Source organism: Sabethes cyaneus, chromosome 3, assembly GCF_943734655.1.
Source record: "Sabethes cyaneus chromosome 3, idSabCyanKW18_F2, whole genome shotgun sequence".
NCBI classification, from domain to species: domain Eukaryota; kingdom Metazoa; phylum Arthropoda; class Insecta; order Diptera; family Culicidae; genus Sabethes; species Sabethes cyaneus.
In genome coordinates, this window is record NC_071355.1 from 205,923,090 (window position 1) to 205,943,794 (window position 20,705).

At 37.1% G+C, this 20,705-nt stretch overlaps 1 protein-coding gene across 1 annotated transcript in view; it reads left to right on the top strand.

The window, feature by feature from the left end:
* The window catches only part of LOC128740621 (uncharacterized), an 89,523-nt gene that overhangs the window by 58,838 nt on the left and 9,980 nt on the right, over positions 1-20,705 (top strand). The window contains exons 4-6 of the mRNA XM_053836183.1: positions 1,588-2,542; positions 2,645-2,880; positions 12,585-12,696. Of these exons, the coding sequence (XP_053692158.1) occupies positions 1,588-2,542; positions 2,645-2,880; positions 12,585-12,696 (1,303 nt within the window). The remainder of the gene's footprint in view (positions 1-1,587; positions 2,543-2,644; positions 2,881-12,584; positions 12,697-20,705) is intronic.

The window sequence follows — 20,705 nt, forward strand, 5'->3', positions numbered from 1 at the left end:
CACGTTTTCTCTTTGAAAATGCTGAGGTTCGCGTATTTTGCATTTTAAACTACTGTGCAGTGTTTTGATCTACTGTGCCCAAGTAACAATTTGGGTTTTATTACACTCTTATGATGGCATTTAAGACCAAAATTGTAAGAGTACAATAAAACTTACATTCTTGCTTGGGTGTGGTATCGCCCAGATGGTGGTTCTTTACATATTCCACACTTCCTTCTTTTACAGTATCGCTACAAATTCAGCGAACTGCTTACTAACCGTGCTCAAGTATCAGTTTTTTGCGGAAATGTAGAGACTAGTTAGAATATGTCCTTGATACAAGAGTTTTGGAGGGGTCTGAGATTCGAGCACACGACAAAACTCAAATATAAACAAAAACAAGACTTAAAAAAAGGAACAAACCGATCAAGGGGAGGTCCAATCGGCATCAAATCTGGGATTTTTTCTGTTTGACCTGAGATATCCTCAAAATTTGGTGTAATCTTGAGAAGTTTGATTACACGTGAATCGGATTCTTCCCGTGGAATGACTTATAAATAAATTATATTTTGTTGCTATCAATTTCCTACAACATACCGTGTGCCTCCATTAAAATACATTTTCTTGCATAACTTTTGAGCCGCAAGCAAGATCTTAACTGCATTTAAAAAATTTCCTGTATTATAACATCTTCTATGTGCAACTAAAATCTAAAAAATATAAACTCTAAAACGGCGCGTAAAACTGTCATGTTAGATCACTTTTTTTTAAGCCAATTAATCATCGGTCACGTCTACGTCCACTAAATAGCGTCTAAAAAGTTAAAATTTTGTGCTGAAGGTTTATTGTGGAAACGATCATTTTGAGCGGGTTCTTGTCGCGAAACTCAATTAATTAATCCATCACCCATTTTGTATTTTGAAAAATGTAGAAATAGTTCGACATTTTCTAGTCTATAAACCGAAAAAAACTACTTTCAATGGTCTTTGCTTTTCAGAATGAAATCAGTTTGTTTTCAAAATATAGTAAAATGTTGTTATAGGTTAAAGAACAGCATCATTCATTCTTTAGCAGTATTATTACTAGGATACAATTTGCATGTATTACTATTCCCTTTGTTTATGTTATTTGGACACGATGTTATGATTATGCAAATGTTCCGGAACCGCTTTGTTCCGCATCATTCCCCGTTTCGTTGTACCCACATTGCTTAGTTCCGAACAAATCGAAATTTATGCATTTTATTAGTAGCAACAACAGCAGCAAACAGCAGCAGCGGCAGAAATCGTTATAAGCTCAAGCGAGTAGCACGCTTTATACAAGTAGTTTCAATTATAGGTTTGTTTCCTGCCTATTATTTTAGAAAAGAGCCATTGACGCAAGCATGCAGGGTTTTAATACCCACAAATTCGAAGAAATTTAAAAAAAAACAACAACAATTGGAAAAATAAACCTATGAGTTCCCGTCAATGGTTCGTGCTCTAGGCTCACAGATCAGCAATGGCATAGCAGCTTCCATGCATCATCTCTAGTTGTGCACACTTTGTTATCCGCTCTGTGGCCATTTTGATTGATACTGACGCATTACAATCCCCTTTCTATCCGAAGGCAATCGGGACAAGATCGAAGCCACGATTAGCGTTCAACGTGCCCTGCCGAAGCACCAGGGTCGCTATCAATGCAATTCGCTGTACAAAAACTATCACATGCTTTACGTGCATCGCAATGGATCCTCCAGCGGGGGAGGAAGCACTGCCATCGGCAGCAGCCATGACAAAACTGTTACCTTACTAGACAAACTGGACGAGCCTGTGGTGGGCCCACTGCTGCTGACAACGATTAAACCAACCTTGATTACCTCAATCGCAGCATCGCGTCACCCGGTGACCACCCCCAGCTCGCTGCTGCCCCTCGACGTGCACACAATTGGTCTGGAATCAGAACACGCCCCGCACCATCACCGTCAAGCATCGCAATCGCACCATCACCATCTTGCTGCAGGCGATAAATCTACAAAATCTAACGACAAACAGAAAATTTCGCATGTTTTTAGTGAAAATCAAAACCAACCGGAAGACATCGAAATTCGCCCGAATGCCCTTGGAGGCATTAAGGGAGATGACTATTCAGAATCGGCAAGAATCAGCAAGGACAGAAACGGTGATGCGAGTACTAATAAAAATAATAACAAGAACGCCGTTACTATTCCCATGGAAGATGTGGATATTGCTTCCGGGGCATTCTCCATACCTTTGGAAGATAAGGAAGATAAATCTAACACCATGCTAAAGCACAGTCACGTGCCGATAGCCCTACCGGAGGATGACCGTGGCGACCGAGACGAGAGCGACGATTATGATACGTCCATCGTAATCGAGAGCAAAGATGTCTCGATCGAGGACAGCATCGACAAATTGATAATGAACAAAAGTGAGATTAACGGTGTCATTCGGGTTGATAGCGAGGAAGAACTACCCCGCCGACATCACATCGGTCCTGTGCAGCCACCTCGCAAGTTGGATCGCATCCAGGATGAGAAAATGATGATCGTTGAAGCTGTTGTGCCAACAACTGGCACCAGTGGTGCCAGCAGCAGCGGCAGCGGCAGCGGCGGCGGCACCAGCAGCATAAGCATTGAACCCACTAGCAGCATTATCGTCGTTAGTAGCACTACTACAACTGCCCTAATAGTGCTGCCCAGCAGTTCGGTAACGACGGTGTCAGGCAGCGGCGGCTCAACCACTATTAGCGGATCAACAACAAAACAACACTCCTCTGTTGACCCTATGCGGGGACATGGCAGCGAAGGTGGAGCGGGAGGAGGAGGAGGAGGACATCACCATCACCATCATCATCAGGAGCACGAACAAGAACACCGTCAGCATGTGGCCGCCAGTGCGGGTGAGGATCGTTCAATGGAAGCTTTTGCTTGACTTTACCTCTTAAATAATCTAGCTAGAAGTCTGTTGATTTCGTAAAACCGCGCCAGGTGCCGCCTACGTACGTGCGCGCAGTACGGTGTTATGTTGTGTTGTTATCCTTCTAGATTGGTTTATTTTCAATTTTTATTCGGAGATTTTTCTCTGTTTATATATTTCCCTTGCTTGTTACTTTTTTTCTGTATTTTCCACCCATTTTTAGCAGCCATTTTTTCTCAATTTTACGCTCAAACACATTTACACGCTCGTATAAAATATTTCCTAGAATGATAATTAAAACTTTACTAGACTTTTGCAGTTTTTCAGTATTTAGCACTAGCAAACATAGGTCATAATTATGTGTGTTTTTTCCTAGAATAGGATTAGATTTCTACTGTTTCAGAATCAGCAACCTAAATTGGCATATTCGAGTGCAAGTTAACTTTCACAGGTTTTATCATACGCTTTAAACACGTATTCGAAGGAATGAATGAATTTATGAATGACTAAGTATGTTAAATATTTTACTGTTAATGACATTCGTCTTTCGACACATATGAAGTAAATTGGGGTAAAAGCAATTACAATCTAACTCAGTTTCCGACATCTTGAAATTCAAACTGGGATTGCCACTAAATAAATTGCTTTCAATGGAGCTATAAAGCCCAATCTCAAGAAAAACGAAGCTTCATGAGAAAACGCGAAAAGTTTTAATTGCGTTACCTCTTAGCAAACGTCAATCAATAAACAAATACTTTTCAAATATAAATATATTTTTTTGAACTATAAAGTATTTATAAATATTTTAAAAACGAAACGTTTGATGAGTTTTTATTGCATTTCCATGCTTTGAACACAACTTTGATGAAGACACAAACTAACTTTAAAACTAATACAATTGACTCCAATCAAAAAGCTATTTGTATCAACCTGGTTGGACATCGCTTTTACTTTTCGAAAAAAAGTATTTATAAAAGAGGCCATTTCTGGGCAATATCTAAAAAGACGTACTGTGCTGAAATTTTGCAAAAATACTAACATTTTACGGGCATGAATTATTTTTAGGACAAAAAAGTAAAACTTTAATAGACCTTTTTTTTAATATAAAGCACTTTGATGTTTCACAACTCGTTCGCTTCGAAAACTTTTAATTTAAAACTTTAATGAAGACAATATTTAAATCCACATATTCAAGATTTACACACATATTTGATCTTTTTTTTTATTTTCAATTTTGAATATATTTGTCTATTTAAAAACAAGTCGTGACTCAAACTAGTGAAACAAGATATCTAGTCTCAGAGAACCTGATAATATAAGAACCCTATTCGGTCTCTAACGGAAGCCCTAGTTGAAATTTTTGGCGCCCCAGCGCCAACTAGCAAATAACCTATAGTTGCAACTCATGCATGCTCGCTAGATGCAACTCAAAATTGCGAGCAAGTTTAGTATTGCCTAAAAGCAAAGCCGTGGGTTAAACGTCGTTAAGAACTTGATCCTTCTTTATCGACAGACATCGCAGCCGGTTATTAGAGTACAGGAAAACTACGGGGCTAGTGTCAAAATCCTGTTGACTCAATAGCGGCACCGCCCAGTTGAAATTCGAATCGACGACGACTGGCTTGTTAAATCAGTATCGTACCCCGGAGCTTACTGGGCGCGCATTGCGTGCAAGACTCAAAAACTGTTTTTCTTTTCAGCAAAACTATATTGACATGACAAAAATGGTCTTCCATAAAGATTTCACAATTTTTGAGAAATTTAATTCGATTAAGACACTCATTTTTTGTCAATCTTCTAAATAATCAGTAACGAAACCCATACTAAATTAACATATGCGATTAAGAATAGAAATCAATACAAAGCTTTAGCTACTAAAACTTGTTCAACCCCATTTTAAAAGCTACTACTGTTCGTTTTCCCTTGGACATAAAGCGATCACGTGACATAAACGTTATTCACCTTACTACTAATATATAATTTATAACATTTAAGACACAAAAATTCCACTGAATCAATTAAAAAACACTTATTTACTATTGCCGACGTCTCGGCCTATGGCATTTGAGCTGTTTTTGAAGGTAATTTTTATCTATCAAAAATTGGTGTTTTTGGTGCGTTGATTCTTTGAAATATTTTATCGCTTTTGTCCAATGTTCTGTACTAAATCGGTCGTACAACTTTACCAAAATGTTCAAATTTACTTTGAAAGATTTGGTTCAGCTCGCAAGACATAACATCCCAGGTAACCAATAAGCATTGCCAAAAGCAGTAAATCAGCCGCTTATTAGTATATCTAACATTTTATACTGCACGTTGCTGTTTATTAGCTTTTTCACTGCCTAACTTCATTAAATCGACATCCAAAATTCTATTCAAATTTTGCCTGTCAGTAATCAGCCGCAATTAAGCATTATCAGCACTATAAGAGAGTTAGCAGTAAGGTATACTATAGCTATGGCTATAGCTGTATATTTTGCCAAAGTAGTTTTTAAGTGGCATTTAAAGTAACTTAAATGCTTATTGTCTTGCATTAGGATGGCATTGGTAATGCTTATTAGTTACCTAGGATTTTTCACCGTGAAATTGTATTCAGCAACGGGGATCATTTGTAGTTTGAACGATTTCTGAAGCAATTGCAAACATTACAACGTTGATTTTAGAGGTATCAGCATCTTTGGCTCAAGCAGCACGTTCCTCACAAATGATTTTAGAGGACCATAGATCATTTGATTGTACGCTGCTTAAATCTTACGTCTAATTTTTGATCTATTTGGACAATAATTGTTGGAATTGATTTTTTAAAAGCTGACATTTTGCGTGTCAAGTCGAAATATTGAAAAAAAATCCTATTTTAAACTTAGCATGTCGACCGAACCAAACGGAGTTGCATTTATCACACTCAACATCGTTAGAGAATGCTAGAACGGATGCATATTTTTCTATGAATTCTTAAATTTAAGCTTTGGAGCTAAAAATAGGTCAAGTTTTTAATAAATTTCAAAAAGTGCATTAACATGGTCAATTAACAAACTTAATCATCCATGCTATTTCACAAAGTTTACTACACCGTTTCCGTTTAGCCGGCATCCATTTCGGCTTTTGTACAGACGCATGCAGAAAAAATAAATACATTGGAATTAATAGTATACCGAAATTACCATCTCTTACAGCATGTAATATGTTATTTTCATTCCACACATTCACATTTCGCATTTTTAAAAGGCTACCTCTCAAAGCTTGTTGACGAATTGGATAACTCTCTGCTCTGAAAAGATAAAAATCTAAATTCTCTGCTGCTATTCTAACAATGTTTCCATTGTTTTTCATATTAAAACATCATTCATGCTGCAAATGCAACGGAAAATCTTTTGAGAAAAAATGGCTTCTTTTAAGTTGTTAAATATTGTTGTTTTAATTGTCATGCAAAATTCAATCTTCAGTTAGTACCCCGAATGCTGCTCCTATTCCGCCCGATTGCCAGTTTTGTAAGCCCACCATAGACTACTATTGCTACGTATTGTATAAAAGGCTATACTTGATAATAAACAGATTTTTTTGTCACTATTTTATACTCTGCCTTTTTTCTTTTGTCAACATGAAGCCCATAATGTAATGTAAAACTAAAAGCAGCGTTCTTTTTTGGTTAGGCTTTTGCGTCAAACAACAAACACATACATGGTGTTGCTCCCAGCATCGATTCGCCAGCAAGCTTTCTGAATGAGAGTGCTATTTCTTTTTCTATTTGATTCCTTACGCATGGTTCAGCAGAAATTCTTCAGCACGTAAGTGCCATTTCAGGTCACTAGGCTCAGTAAGTAAGCAAACTTGGTTTCCAATATTGTAACAGAAAACATGCGAACATAATTGCGGTGCGAGTGAATTTATCACAATTTTTTTTAACGTGTAAAACTATAAAACTTTCTTCATGCTCTATAGTGCCACTTTGACAATGAATATATAAAAACTCTTTTGAAGACAGCTGTGCCACAATGCCACAATTAGCAAAAACAAAGACAACATTGATACGGAAAAATCCTGCAATGTGGCATCTTCAACGAAAAAACCTGCAGTTTGGCATTTCGGAAAAAATCATCACATTCTTGTGTGTAAGCAAATCAAATATGACTACAGAACTGGAAATGTAAAATGGAAAATGAGCGCTTGCAAGAAACAATCGTTTGAAAAAAAGGATATATTGGGAAACTTAAGTCTGCACCCTCTACCGCAGTAGATGTTCTTAATACATCAAATGTTGACCGGGTAGATGTTCTACTCGGTCACACACAAAACGTTAAAAAGTTGAGCTAAGAGACTATTACAGATAGACTAAAGATCAAATTGAGCTGCGAATTTAAATCCAAGATATTTTCGAGTTATCAAAACCAAATGCAAGGCAAGGTGGAAACAAATCGGGAACCTGGAGTCGTTTTCGGTGAGATATCTGTACCTGTTTCAGGCTGATTCCTATGACATACCAAAAAATCCTCGTGCGACCAATTCACGAACAAGTGGCGCTACAATTTCGTTTACACTCAGAATTGCGCATATGTTAAAGTGCCCTGTTAAAGTGATAGCCCTTGTCCTTCGCACGGTTGTATCGTTCGAATGTATTCTAAGCTAAAGACTTTTATGAAATTTTTGTCTTTCTCTCAAAATAATACTTAATGACTAATGATATGGGCGTTTCATCTACCTCTTTGCAGTGATAAAATAGCACAATCAGCCAATAAAATAGGCTAAGTTGTACAACAGGTCGTACGTTTTCATTACATATTAACATATATTCTACATGAAGCATGGATAATAAACAGTTCGCTCAATCTACAGCGAGACAGCAAAGAGTACGCACTGCGGAATACAGAAAAACACACCCGTGAAACAAAAAGCTGATCGCAGTGATAATGTCTACAAAGAGTTAAATAATTTTGAGGTGAGAAACATCAAATGAATCGTTAAAAACTGCTTCTCTAAAACTTATACAGTCAGTCCACAATCATGGGTCAAACACAATTATGAATCATTTTAGGTTTATCTACCGATTAATGCGTGAATATTATACTAATTGATTGATAAAATTGTTATTTATAAGTAGCACTAACAATGTGATCAATCATTAGGTGAAAGTCAAACGGAAATTAGCAGCTAAAGCTAAAATGACCCACAATTGAGTGTGACCCATGATTGTATATGTTTTAGAGAAGCAGTTTTCAACGATTGATTTGGTGTTTCCCACCTCAAAGTTATTTAACTTTTGACGTAGGACTACGTCTTACGGCAAGTTTTGAGATATAGGGTGTCATTCCAAAAAATCGAAAAATGCGAGCGTCACGAAAAATGAAAGGTTTTGAGCGCTAATAGCTCAGCGGTTTTCCGATCGATTTTCAATATTCTTACACCAATCGATCGAAAAATCTTCTAAGAATTGACCCAAATGAAGAAAAGCATGGGTTCTTGATGTTGAACTATTGAAAAATTGAAAATAATGAACCTATGTTTTACCAGAATTCTCGCTTCGTGATTGGTTGGAAGATTCTTTACGATGATCTAAACCTATACCAATTTGATATCTGTGCTTGGGAAGTACGCCAGAAAGAGTGACAAAACCACCTCGTGCCAACAGATTTCATACGAACGCGATTAAACCTAGTCCAATTTGATGTCTGTGTAAGGGAAGTGTGCCAGAAAAATGACACAAGTTCGTTGTCCCAACAGATCGTAAATTCTTTACTGCGAGACGATTAAACCTCGGCGAATTTGATATCTGTGTTGGAAAAATGTGCTACAGCTGAAGTATCCGGTTATAATACGACTCTGTATGAATGCGCATGCTTGCCGATGCCGTTTCATTAGAAGTGTAGTGAAAAGATGTGCTGTTGATAAAATAGGATTGAATTGGTAAAATCCCTTCAACGTGGGAAACCATGGATAATAAAAACAATCTTTAATAAGGTAGCAGGAAAGCAATAGTTTGTGTTCTTGATTTTGTTAAATAGTTTTCAAATGCACAATCTTTTGAGATTTGAACTTATGCAATGTTACTACTTTGATAAATGTTACATACAACGCATGTAGCATGTATATATGTTGCATATAGCATGTATACATGAAGAATCGAATGATTACGAGCATGAATACATGCTACTATCACTACAAAGAGACTTACGTAGTCCTGCGTCACCTATATATGCGGCCGTGTCTTGTACACAACCCCTCTGATTTTTTGTGGACATTATCACTGCGATCAGCATTTTGTTTCACGGGTGTGTTTTTCTGTATTGCGCAGTGCGTACTCTTTGCAGTCTCGCTGTAGATTGATCGAACTGTTTATTATCCGTGCTTAAGTATCGGTGTTATTCGACCTTTTTCTTCTCCATATTTTTTACTACTTTTCAATTAATCTCGCACTCTAGAGTCAGGATTAATTATAATTTGCCAACGGACAAAAGGCTTCTCGAGCAAATGCTACTTGCCCTGGTAAGAGGCTTCATTGTGTTGATAAATACGAAATTTAATATAGAAGAATTTATCTAAATTTACAATCAGATGAAATCCCGTATTTTGGCAACAAATAGTATACTTGATCTGCAGGCTGCTTGTATCCACAGCATCCCAATCTTTGATTTCTCTGACTAGTATCTGTCTGTCTATTTCTGAAGAAAAGATTTGTCTATGCTCTATGCAGAAATCCCTACCACTCATTCGGGAAACTGCAATTTCCCAACTTGCGTCTGCTTCTTCATTTTGCGCCGTTTATGTCTCTTTTCTGTCTGTGTTCTCTGTTTTCTGGACACAAAACTGCCATACAGGGACGTTAAATGTACTGGTTGGTGACAAAAATTAGAAGACATTTAACATTTTTTGTTGCTAACAGTCTTGCGATATTCGCGACTATACGCGATATTCGCGACTATATATGCGACTTGTACCCAAGGACCGAAAAGAAATGCAAGAACAACTAAAACATCTTTTGTTCTACGTGTCGTACACTTGTACACGGTACGGTGGAGAAAATGTCATGAGTGTTGGATACACTTTTCTATATTCTCTTTTGCTGTTGCGCACGTAAGCCAAATATACGGCTTTCATCCAAACAACACGGTTTTACACCTTATTCTCTATCACTTATCTTCCTTTTCCAACTTATCACTTTTCCAACTATAACTGTAGGCAAAAAACTGCAAATGCATGCCATTTCTACACGACATTTTGATGAATCGTCAGCTCACGTACGAAAACGTACATATTCGAGCTAGTCTTGACACTTACAAGAGATAGGCACTGTCGATACAGAAACAGTACTGAGCGATGGTATTGGTTAAGAGTGTGCATGCTGGTAAATGTATAGAAAAAGTGTAACCGTTTCGGTCCCTGCTGCCACATAGAAACGAAAAATATTCATATTCATAGCGAACAATGCTATAATTTCGACAGCATAGAGTTATTACAACTACTCAATAAACAATTTGAGTTTTATTGCACTCTTATGATAGCTTTTATAACCAAATCTGGCCTTAAAAACCGTTGTAAGTGTGCGATAAAACTTACAACGTTACTGGGATAACGTTCTTATTTGAGTTTTATCGTCAGTTTCTTCAATGTAGACGAAATTTTCAGCTACTTAAACACGTTTCTAACCATTTTACCTGTGCCCTGCACCGTACCAAACAAATGTTGATTTCGTTGTATCTTTAGCTATGTTTTGTTACCGTTACGAGAATATGAAAGATTTATAATGCTAACAGCTCTGCAAATTCTGAAAGGATTTTTGTAATTTGCATACCAGTCGATTCCTAATGAATGTAGCCATCGTATCGATTTTATTAAAAGGTGATTTTTCAATTGCCAAATAATGAAAATTAATCGACAGTTTTAAGATCAAATTTCCCCAACCATTTTCTTCATGATCATCCTTCCTTCAAGGACGTTTTAAGTTCCATATGTTTACAATTATCATGAAATGCCTATAATCTATTTATCTTTCAAAAAAACAAGGCACAAAGTGTCCTTGTCCCAACAGGTCATGGATGTTTATTTCATCTGAACGTAGACCAGGTTGATGTTCCGAAAGTAAAGCGTTTCGTCAAATTACGCAACGATCTCTTCCTTTCGGCCGATTGTATCGATAGGTTGTTAGAATGTGCACAGAATTGAAAAACTTAGGGATAGAATGTGACATTTCATATATTTTAACGCAGTTATTATTAAAGTGAAGACTAGGAATCACATACACGATGGTTTCATCACAAAATAGGTTTTTGGTCTTCCATTTGCACCACTTAGGCGGGGCAAAATACGTTTAAAATTGTTAAGAGAATCTACAAATTGGAAAGAATTTTTAACTGGTGGTGAAAAGAAAATGAAAAAAAAAACGCACCTGTCAACATTAATAATTAAAGAAACACAAATTCTAATAAACTGATAAAATATTCATACATGGCTCTTCGTCACCCTCTCGTATAGCCCATTTCGATGTACACATTTTTGTTTGTTCAAGTTGATTTATTTCGGATTGGAATACAGCAGTTCATTTTATTGAACTACACGTTTTGAGCAAGGTCAATATCCGAAAAATATCCAATATGACTAACTAACCTCAAAACCTCCAAGAGATAAAGGCTGTGCGAAATTTTGTGTTTACTGAAGCTGCACCTGAAGTAAAGGAAGCAGAGCGAAGCTGTGGGCTTAAACCATCTTTCAAAGTCTTGACCCTTCTTTATCGAAAGACCTCCCAGACGGCTTTTAAAGTACAGGAAAATTACGGGGCTAGTGCAACGATCGTTCTGACTCTATCTAACAGTATCACCCAGCCGAGATTCAAACATACTTGTGGCAGGCTCGTGAGAATAGTAACGGTAATGCTTAATTATTCTTTTTTATCCGATATGCGATTTTTAATCTTGGAGATTTATTCTTGCTATGCTTTCAAGCTATAAAGAAAGCTAGTTAAAATGACAAACAAATAAAAGAATGTAAATAAACGATCTTTTCTGATACACAACCGCGCAATTGACGTACTGCGTAGACGTGGAGACACGTCACAAAAGTAAAGAAATCAATTCTTAATTTATTTTAAACTTTTAACCATACTAAAGCCAACCTATCTGGTTGGCTTACTCTCTGTGGTACTACTGGCACGATACCGGATGAAGGAAACATTCTGTATTGCTCGATTATGACTGCTTATGACTGAAGTTTCCCGTGAAAATTTGATGAAAACAATGCAGGGAGTGTTATCCCAGCCAGTGCCTTCTCGTTAGAAATCTAATCACCCTATTGCATTGATATTTGTTTTAAAAAGAGTAATATATAGGATGGATGCAATTAGAGTTTATTTATTCTCGGTTTTACATATTTAGTATATGTAACAGCTTCTGTGGTACTCATGTAAAATATTTTCCTGTATGTATTCAAATAGCCTTCGCTAACTTTAGCATTGCTAATGCTATCAAAATTAGGGTCCATCGTGATTACCACTTACCACTGAGTATAAAAAAAACTAGAGAGCTAATTGTTTAGTTATACCTAATGCAATAATTCAATAAATTTTTTATACTAGCTACCTACATCCAGTAAATATTATTATATTTCTAGTTAATTCAATTCGCTTTTGAATATTCGCAGCACAAAACATTGACTAGATTGATGAGTAATGGAATATTCTGTTTATTGTTTCCGTTTTTTCAGAAATCCTACAGCCTAACTACGATGATCCCAGTTCTAGTTCGAAGTTTTATGATATTGGAAAAGCAATAACGCTCGGTTGTAACGTAACCAAAGAGGGTTATGATTTAAGTTGGTAAGTACAAGTCAATACAGATAGATATTAAAAGCTAAATTGCAAAACTAGGTGCGATCAAATTTGTAACTGTATTGCTTATTAGCTCAGGTTTCTAGTGAAATTCCCTAAACATTGGTGATTCATTCACAGTTTAGAGGTAAACTTGAACAGCATCGTTTGCTATTTTCAAGAAAAACAATAATGATACAAATGGGATTAGTTAAACAATGTGGATGAGTCACTTGTCACGTGCCGGGCTAAAAAAGCAAAGCCATGGCCCTTCTTTATCGACAGACTTCGCAACCGGTTGTTCGAGTACAGGACAATTACGGAGCTAGTGCAACGATCCTACTGACCCTATAGCAGCACCGCCAAACCGAGTTTCGAACATACGACGACTGGCTTGTTAGGCCAACATCGTACCCCAACTGGTCGGTTCACGTGCTAAACTATGCCTCACGGGTACTTGGTGCTGAATCAATGATTTTACTAATGGAGTAAAAGATTTAGAATTGCGCTGAGAATGCCTTCGATACAATCTATACCTAACCAAAACCTTCGTCATCTTCAGTTAGTTCATAATTGATTAGATTACTTTAGGTATAAACGTTGCGATATGCAAAATAATTCACTAGACTTCTAGGGCAGGTGTCGCGAAAATGTATTAAACGAATAAACCGATTGGCATGTGGTCACTTATCCATTCCATTAGCATGTTTTAACCGTCCTGCGGAACTGGTCACTGCTTATAAGGTTTACGAAGAACAGGGCATACGGCACACAGGACGATTTAATTCATTAACCAGCAATCGCCTGTGTGGGTACATATTTACATACATTATACCGTCACCGTACGCGTGCACGATGGTGTAGTATAATACGTGAGCCAATACCATCAAGCAGAGTAAGCAAAAGGAAATCTCGTTAAACAATTTCCGCATTCTTCCGAACATTAACATCCTATTAAATAGCATCATATCCGATGTGAAAATTTACTATCTGCTATACGTTTGCGAAGCTACTATTGTGTATTAAAATACGGAAAAAAATCTAAATTCTTGATTTTTTTATTGATTCAAATAAAAAGAAACAGAATATTAAGCTTGGTGAAGAACTTGCATTGACAAAAATTTGAATTTCTCTACCTGCAGCACAGTCAAGCCATTTTAACATAAGCACTTTTTATATCATCACAATGCATATATATAAATAGTCTTTGATGGTTGAGAGCACTTCAAAACTTATTAAATACATAAAAATCCCTTAACCGTTTCTTGGAGGAAAACAAAAATGCCTCGAAAAAGTTTCCAATAATTTTTTTTGCTATTTTTTTATGACCCACTCGGCTTACAAAGAAAATATGCATCTAGTTTCTTCTAAATCAACTTGAATATAAGGGAAGGCTTAGATATGATGTTTCGAGTAAGCTATTTACATGCTTTTAAAAATAATCTAATTTTCTCAACCTGCGGCAGTCTACACTATTATTATATAAATAATCAAACTTGATTACATTTCAATGCTCCATGGCTAAAAATACTGAAAAATTATTTTATTAGGCTTCCGATTTTCCGAATACCTCGGGTCTTACGATTCTTTTCTCTTTCATCAGATTTTGTACCGCGGCTGTACTCTCCTTTTTGATGCAGAACGTCAATTTGCTTTAAACTGTTCCTCATTTTTGAAGAGTAAGGAAGCGTCTGGTGTAAAGAATGATAAACTAGATGAACTAGAAAATGTCGATATATAGGTCAAAGATATGATGGGTCGTTCAATTGCAGGTGCGATTCGCATCCACGCTCTTTCAGTTGGTACCCGAATGTTTAACTCAATGTTTAACGTCTGCCGCACTCTTATATTAGGTACCGTCATCCGGGGATACTTGCAACACCGGGGTTACTTGCAACACTACTGTGCATCACGCTTTTGACAGCTCTAACGCATTGGTTTGTTAACAACCATTTGTCGCCAACGCTTTTTTAAAGAAACGTTTACCTATTTTTTAGTTTAGTTTAATCCATTATATCATTGTTTTGCTTGTTTTTATACGATTGGAAAGTAATTTCACTTTCAGAGGAGGAAAAATGGATGTGTAAAGTTGCGTCAGTTGATTGACATGAAATTATTATTTTTTTTTTTCGTTTGGTTCCTGTACACTGTACATATAGTCCTGTACATATAAGCTAACAAATAGCAACTTTGAGCTTTCTTTATATTTTGCACTTAGAGAAGAAACGATGAATTCTTGTTATTACTTCCAATATGGCGCGGCTTGCAGCACTTGCAAAATAGATGATTATCGTAATAGACAGTATGTACAAAGTAAGTTTGCATCTGTACGATGTTATTTTGTCTACTGCCATCTCCAGAAAAAAAATGAAATTGTGAAAAATTCCACGTGCCTTGAAACGGCAATTTGGAGTTCGCCGACATGCTGAATTTTCACCGAATATCTTTAAAAAAGCGTTAGACGAAATTGGGAAACAAAACATGCCTCCAGTTTTACTACAAATACACTCAAAAAATCTAAAAACAGTCATTCGCGGTTTGAAATCAAATTTAAATTCATAAGAAACGCAAAATCAGAAAAGTGTGTTGCAAGTAACCCCGTTTACTGGTTTTTTCGGTTCGGATTTAGTTGATATTTTTTCTCATAATTATAAATCAAAAGTACTGACCACTATACAAGCTTTGGCTACTTACACTTGGCCCGAAACGGTACACTTCGAAAGTTATACCAAATCAAAGTTCAATCAATGTGTTGCAAGTATCCCCGGATGTCGGTCCGCCTAATATCCAATTTTATTTTATTCTCGCAGTTCTATCACTCTACGCACGACTCCACGACGCCATTATTTTTTGTATGATTGCTCTTTGTTCAGATAACAGTCTATCTTCTCGGTCGGTGCGATATAAACATGCATTCTGTAGCCGGACGTCGATACTGCAAGTCAAGTGTAATTTACCACCACCGGGTGTTTCTTTTTGTTTTTGGTTGTATATTACTCTATACGTGGTTATGACATAAATTCTTGGAGAGTGAGGAAGTGTCTGGTGCGTAAAATGACAAACTTGATGAACTATAAAATTTCGAATATATTAGGACTCCTGCTTCTCATTTCCAACTATATTTCAAGTTTTCTTCAAATTCCGCTTAACGATTGTCCAATATTTTTCAATTGGGCGCAGCTCCACCGCGCTTGAGCCTGCATATTGTTGGCAGCATATCAATCCTGAGCTATTTTACCGTAAGGACAGAAAGAAAACGAAATCTAGCCAAAGCAGTACGAAGTAACTGGGAGTCTATAAAAATAGCAACCAGCGTTTTTTTGAATAGTCCTTTACATAAAGGCTGTTCCTAAAAGTGTAAACGAATCAAGTTTTTAGTAAAAATAAAACAAAAATGTAAGAAATTCATTTTTTTAGATACACCTACTATTGAAAGCTGGCAAACCTTCTTGCGAACATTTTTCATGTGAATCTGCACAGACGTCCTAGCGATTAGTTTTGACACTTTTTCCAATTCCTTTTCAAAGTTCTGCTGGAGAGACATGCTTCCTAAGATGTGCTTTCGTCAATGTCCAAAACTCTTCAATTGGTCAAATTTACGAGCAATTAGGGGGATTCATGGCTGAAATGGTTTTTGTAAACACTGCGGTTGCGAAACTTCAAGTAGCCCAACCATTGCTTTTTAGACTAATCTCAGGTTTTTAGTCTTGACCTTGGAATGAGGTCATACATATATTAATATTTTTTTGAAACGATGGTTCTACAATTGATGAAGGGACGGTAGGGGAAAGAAATGGAAAATTTTTTAGTGAAGGAGGAGGGGGAAGAGCGGAAAGGAAAGGGGGGGGGGGGTATTGGTAGCTATGCTTGACAAGTAGTCATTTTGACTCCTACCTTTTGTCCAATGCTGGAAATATTAATATATGTATGACCTCATTCCAAGGTCAAGACTAAAAACCTGAGATTAGTCTATTACATAGGAACGGGGCCTTCCCTCGAAAAACCGCGCCGAGAAACGCGGCTAACATACGCTGACAGACGAACAGCGTCACGTGCAGTACCTTGCAAGTCGTAAGGGCCGGCATAGTGTCGTCGTCCTGAAAGTAAATAGTAGTTAGATTAAAACTTCTCGCTCGGTGGTAATCTGCAATTGATGCAGGAAGCGGCACAATATGTGTCGATAACCCAACCAAAACGCGTCGCTATCCTTGAGAAGTGGATTTTGCGGTCTCCTTTTGTCCAGCGCCTGTATGGTTCAAAGGTACAAGTACCAGCGAACCACATGCCCTGGAGGGTGTTGTGAGTTCGAATCCGGTTGTAATCTCAGATTACAGCTTGATTCGACTCATGCACCTTCCAGCATTGGACAAAAGGTAGGAGTCAAAATGACTACTTGTCAAGCATAGCTACCAATACCCCCCCCCCCCCCCCCTTTCCTTTCCGCTCTTCCCCCTCCTCCTTCACTAAAAAATTTTCCATTTCTTTCCCCTACCGTCCCTTCATCAATTGTAGAACCATCGTTTCAAAAAAACATTGCTTTTTACCAAATTTTTCGACATGAATGGATGTCTAATTCTTGTGTATCCTTGACACGGATTTAGACTGGAATTTCAGGTATGTTTCGTCGTCGTCCTAAGTGCACTTAGGATTCTCAGCCAGCATAGTACCGTACAACTGTCGCACTCTGGACTTGATCGATGGCTCTTGGTTTAGGTTTCGTGTTTGCTGCTTCTGGTTCTTATAGGTTTGCAGATTCAAACGTTCGTTTACGCGATAAACGTTTGATTTCTACGTGCCAACTTTTCTGATCACTTTCGCTACAACCTTCCCTTTTCGATAACTGTCTTAGTGCCAATAAGGGTTCTGTACACCATTTGTGCACAGTTTTTCGACGTTGTACTGCCAAAATTCATGACCTGGAAGTTGCTTGAAATCCGTCTCGTTCCATGTTTCATTATCCATTATGACACAATCAAAGTTGGTCATCAAAATGGCACGTAACTTGAATGCTCCTGCGTTGCTCGTCTTGTTTTGCTTTTCATCTCGATGAAATACCACTACAACCTTGTATGTTGACAATCCGACATTGTTATGCAGTGGTTAGAAATTTCATATTAAATTTATGCAACACGCCTGAATTGATGCAATAAACTGCTCATTTGCAATATACTGCTCATACAGATGAAATGATCACAGCATTGCCAACCTGAAACCAACAATTCGAGCGAATCACTTGCGTTCATGTTCGTGTTGTTCCCTACATTCATTCATTCTCGAAAATAGTGAATAATAAATGTAAATCGTTCATTCATTTTAAACTGCGGACAACGGCAAACGAAACTACGTTAAACGGAGGCATTGCTCCGAAGTTTTAGTTAATTTTCTTCAACCAGGTTTTGGTTGATTTTAAAAAGCAGGCAGCTTAAAAAACTAAACTTTGAAACCTAAAATATCAGCCAAAAGCAAGAAAATTGACTGATAGGTTAGACGAGCAATCATTCCGTGCTACAATTCATGAATGAATTGTATTGAGTAGCTGAGAAAGGTAAACACTGTCAGCAGCTCAGTAGTCAAGTCCATGGGCTGATAGACAAAAGAGTACCAGGGTGAAATTGTATGCGCTGAATGCGTTTAATATTCGCCCTCATGCGGGGCTGTTAATTTCTTTGAAAACAAAAAGGGTCCAAGATTACTCCTCTGGGTAACGTAAATACTTCAAAATGAGAAGCTCAGACTTTAGCGCAAAGCGATTGGTATGTTAGATCGACGAACCATAGAATTTCGTAGTCTACTCAAATACTATCCATTGTGCGATCGCATAGCGACACAAATCTAGTCAAATTCATCACAACTCCTTCTTCTAATGGTTAGGACATTAGATGCAATATTTACAGAAACTAAAAAGTGCCTCATTGACTATATGTTAAAAATATATATCACTAGCTGATAGCCCAGTCTTACTTGTGAGTTCTACTGTTAATCAGTCGGCCATTCCACAAGCGTACATTGTATAATACGCTCACTAACTTTTTTTAACCTAACTATTAATCCATGCACTCACACGAGGTTTACTAATTGTAAACTGTGCACCGCGAGACGCTTGTGTTCCCTGGGTAAATCATGGCATACTCACAAATTTTGGCATGCTACGCGCATACAGTTACATCAGTTATGCAAGTTAGCTGTAGGGTGACAATCATAATGATAATATGGTAAGGCACACGCCACACACATTTGTCTCAGTCAGTTGTATATCTGTTATAATGCAATAAACAAAATCTTCTTTTGAATGCGTCTACTCCTTTTATAAGTTCCCTTCATGTTGTCCCCCGACGACTTGTAAATCTGTCTTCTCGGTAATCCCTACACGGAGCGAAAAAGCTCTAGTTTGTTTCAAACATAATGATTGTTGTTTTAAGCCTCAATAAAATATTTTTATAACAACCTGAAAATATTGTTGTTTCCAAAGAAGATTCTGTTTGAATCAAGTAAATAACAGTTTTGAATTAAAAGTAAAGTATTTTCAAATTTGAAGTTGACATTGATGTAACAATAAATATTTTCATTTCAATCATACATTTCAGTTTGAAACAAAACGAAATTTTTGTTTGTGCGTAAAACAACCATAAATATGGTTGAAACTACATTTTTATTCTCCGTGTATATATCGACACAAAGCCTTTTTACGTTTTTGAACCTCTCCCTTGTTATTGGCCACCCTATTCCCCCTTTCAGAAATCCAGCAACTTGTACAACTGCTATCATTCCAAATGCAAAAAATGCACCTCTTTACCCACTTGAATCGTTTCCTCCCCTTGTAAGAGACCGTCTCCCTCTTTTGTCAACCCCTCAGTGGTGATTCCCTTAGGTCAAGAAACATGTGTGCCAAGTTCCATGAACAACCGTCCAGGCATTTCGGGGTTGTGGCCTCGCCCTGTTATGAAACCTGTCCAATTGTTTTGAAAAAAGATCAGGAAATTTCAAAATCTCGTGGTTCATATTTACGTGGGCGCAAAATCGTCCAATAGTAGAGCAGAAGTTTCAGCCTTGTGACGCAATTGAACAGAAGGAAGAGGAGGCTTAAGGGGTTATATACAGCAAGAATTTTCGAAAAATCGATTTTCTGTTTATATAATTTTCAATAGTGCACATATATTTAAGTATGCACATAAAAAATTTCATACCAATCCGGCAAATATTAACGAAGTTAAACGCATATTTGTAACGACGTGTCAGAGCGATCGTAGAAGGAACGCAAAACTTTGAACGCGCGTTTCTTAAAACCGTGTTTTAAAAGTCGGTTAGCAAGTGATTTGCGACTTTTGAGACACTGGGAAGATTTTTAATTTTTTAAAAATTCCCCTCTATCTTGCCCTAAGATATATTCCTCGGTCTAAGCGTTTAATATTTCAGCTTACAAAAATGTTTGACTTGCAATCGCCCGGGCCAAGAACACGGGTGAATTAGAATCAGAATTTAAATCAAAAAAACATTGGAACAAATTATCACTAGGGTAGACGCACCATTAGTGGTGGTAGTACCAGTAGTGGTGGAAACTCGAATTATTCCATTTTTTTTGCAGATTTTGGTACAAATTTGATACTTATTAAATAATACTGTTACTGGTAGTTCGATACTTATCAAACTTGTACCAAAATCGGCAAAAAAAATAAAATAATTCAAGTTTCCACCACTACTGGTACTACCACTACTACTGGTGCGTCAACCCTATCGCCTTTTGCAAAATGAGTTTTAATCTTTTGAAATAAAAAGTTTTTATATCTTAAGTCAAAGATTGACATTTTGGAATCCAAGATGGCGTAGGGTTAGTCAATATTTTGCATAAAAACTCTCACAATATGGAGTTATTTTTAGAATAGAAACTCAATGTATGATTGTTTGATAGCATTTTGAAAATCAAAATGGCGTTTTTAGGAGTAGGGATGATTACAATAGGCATTTCTTGGAACGGCGGTGACTGTTAGATATCGTAGCCCATTTTAAAATTCAAGATAGCG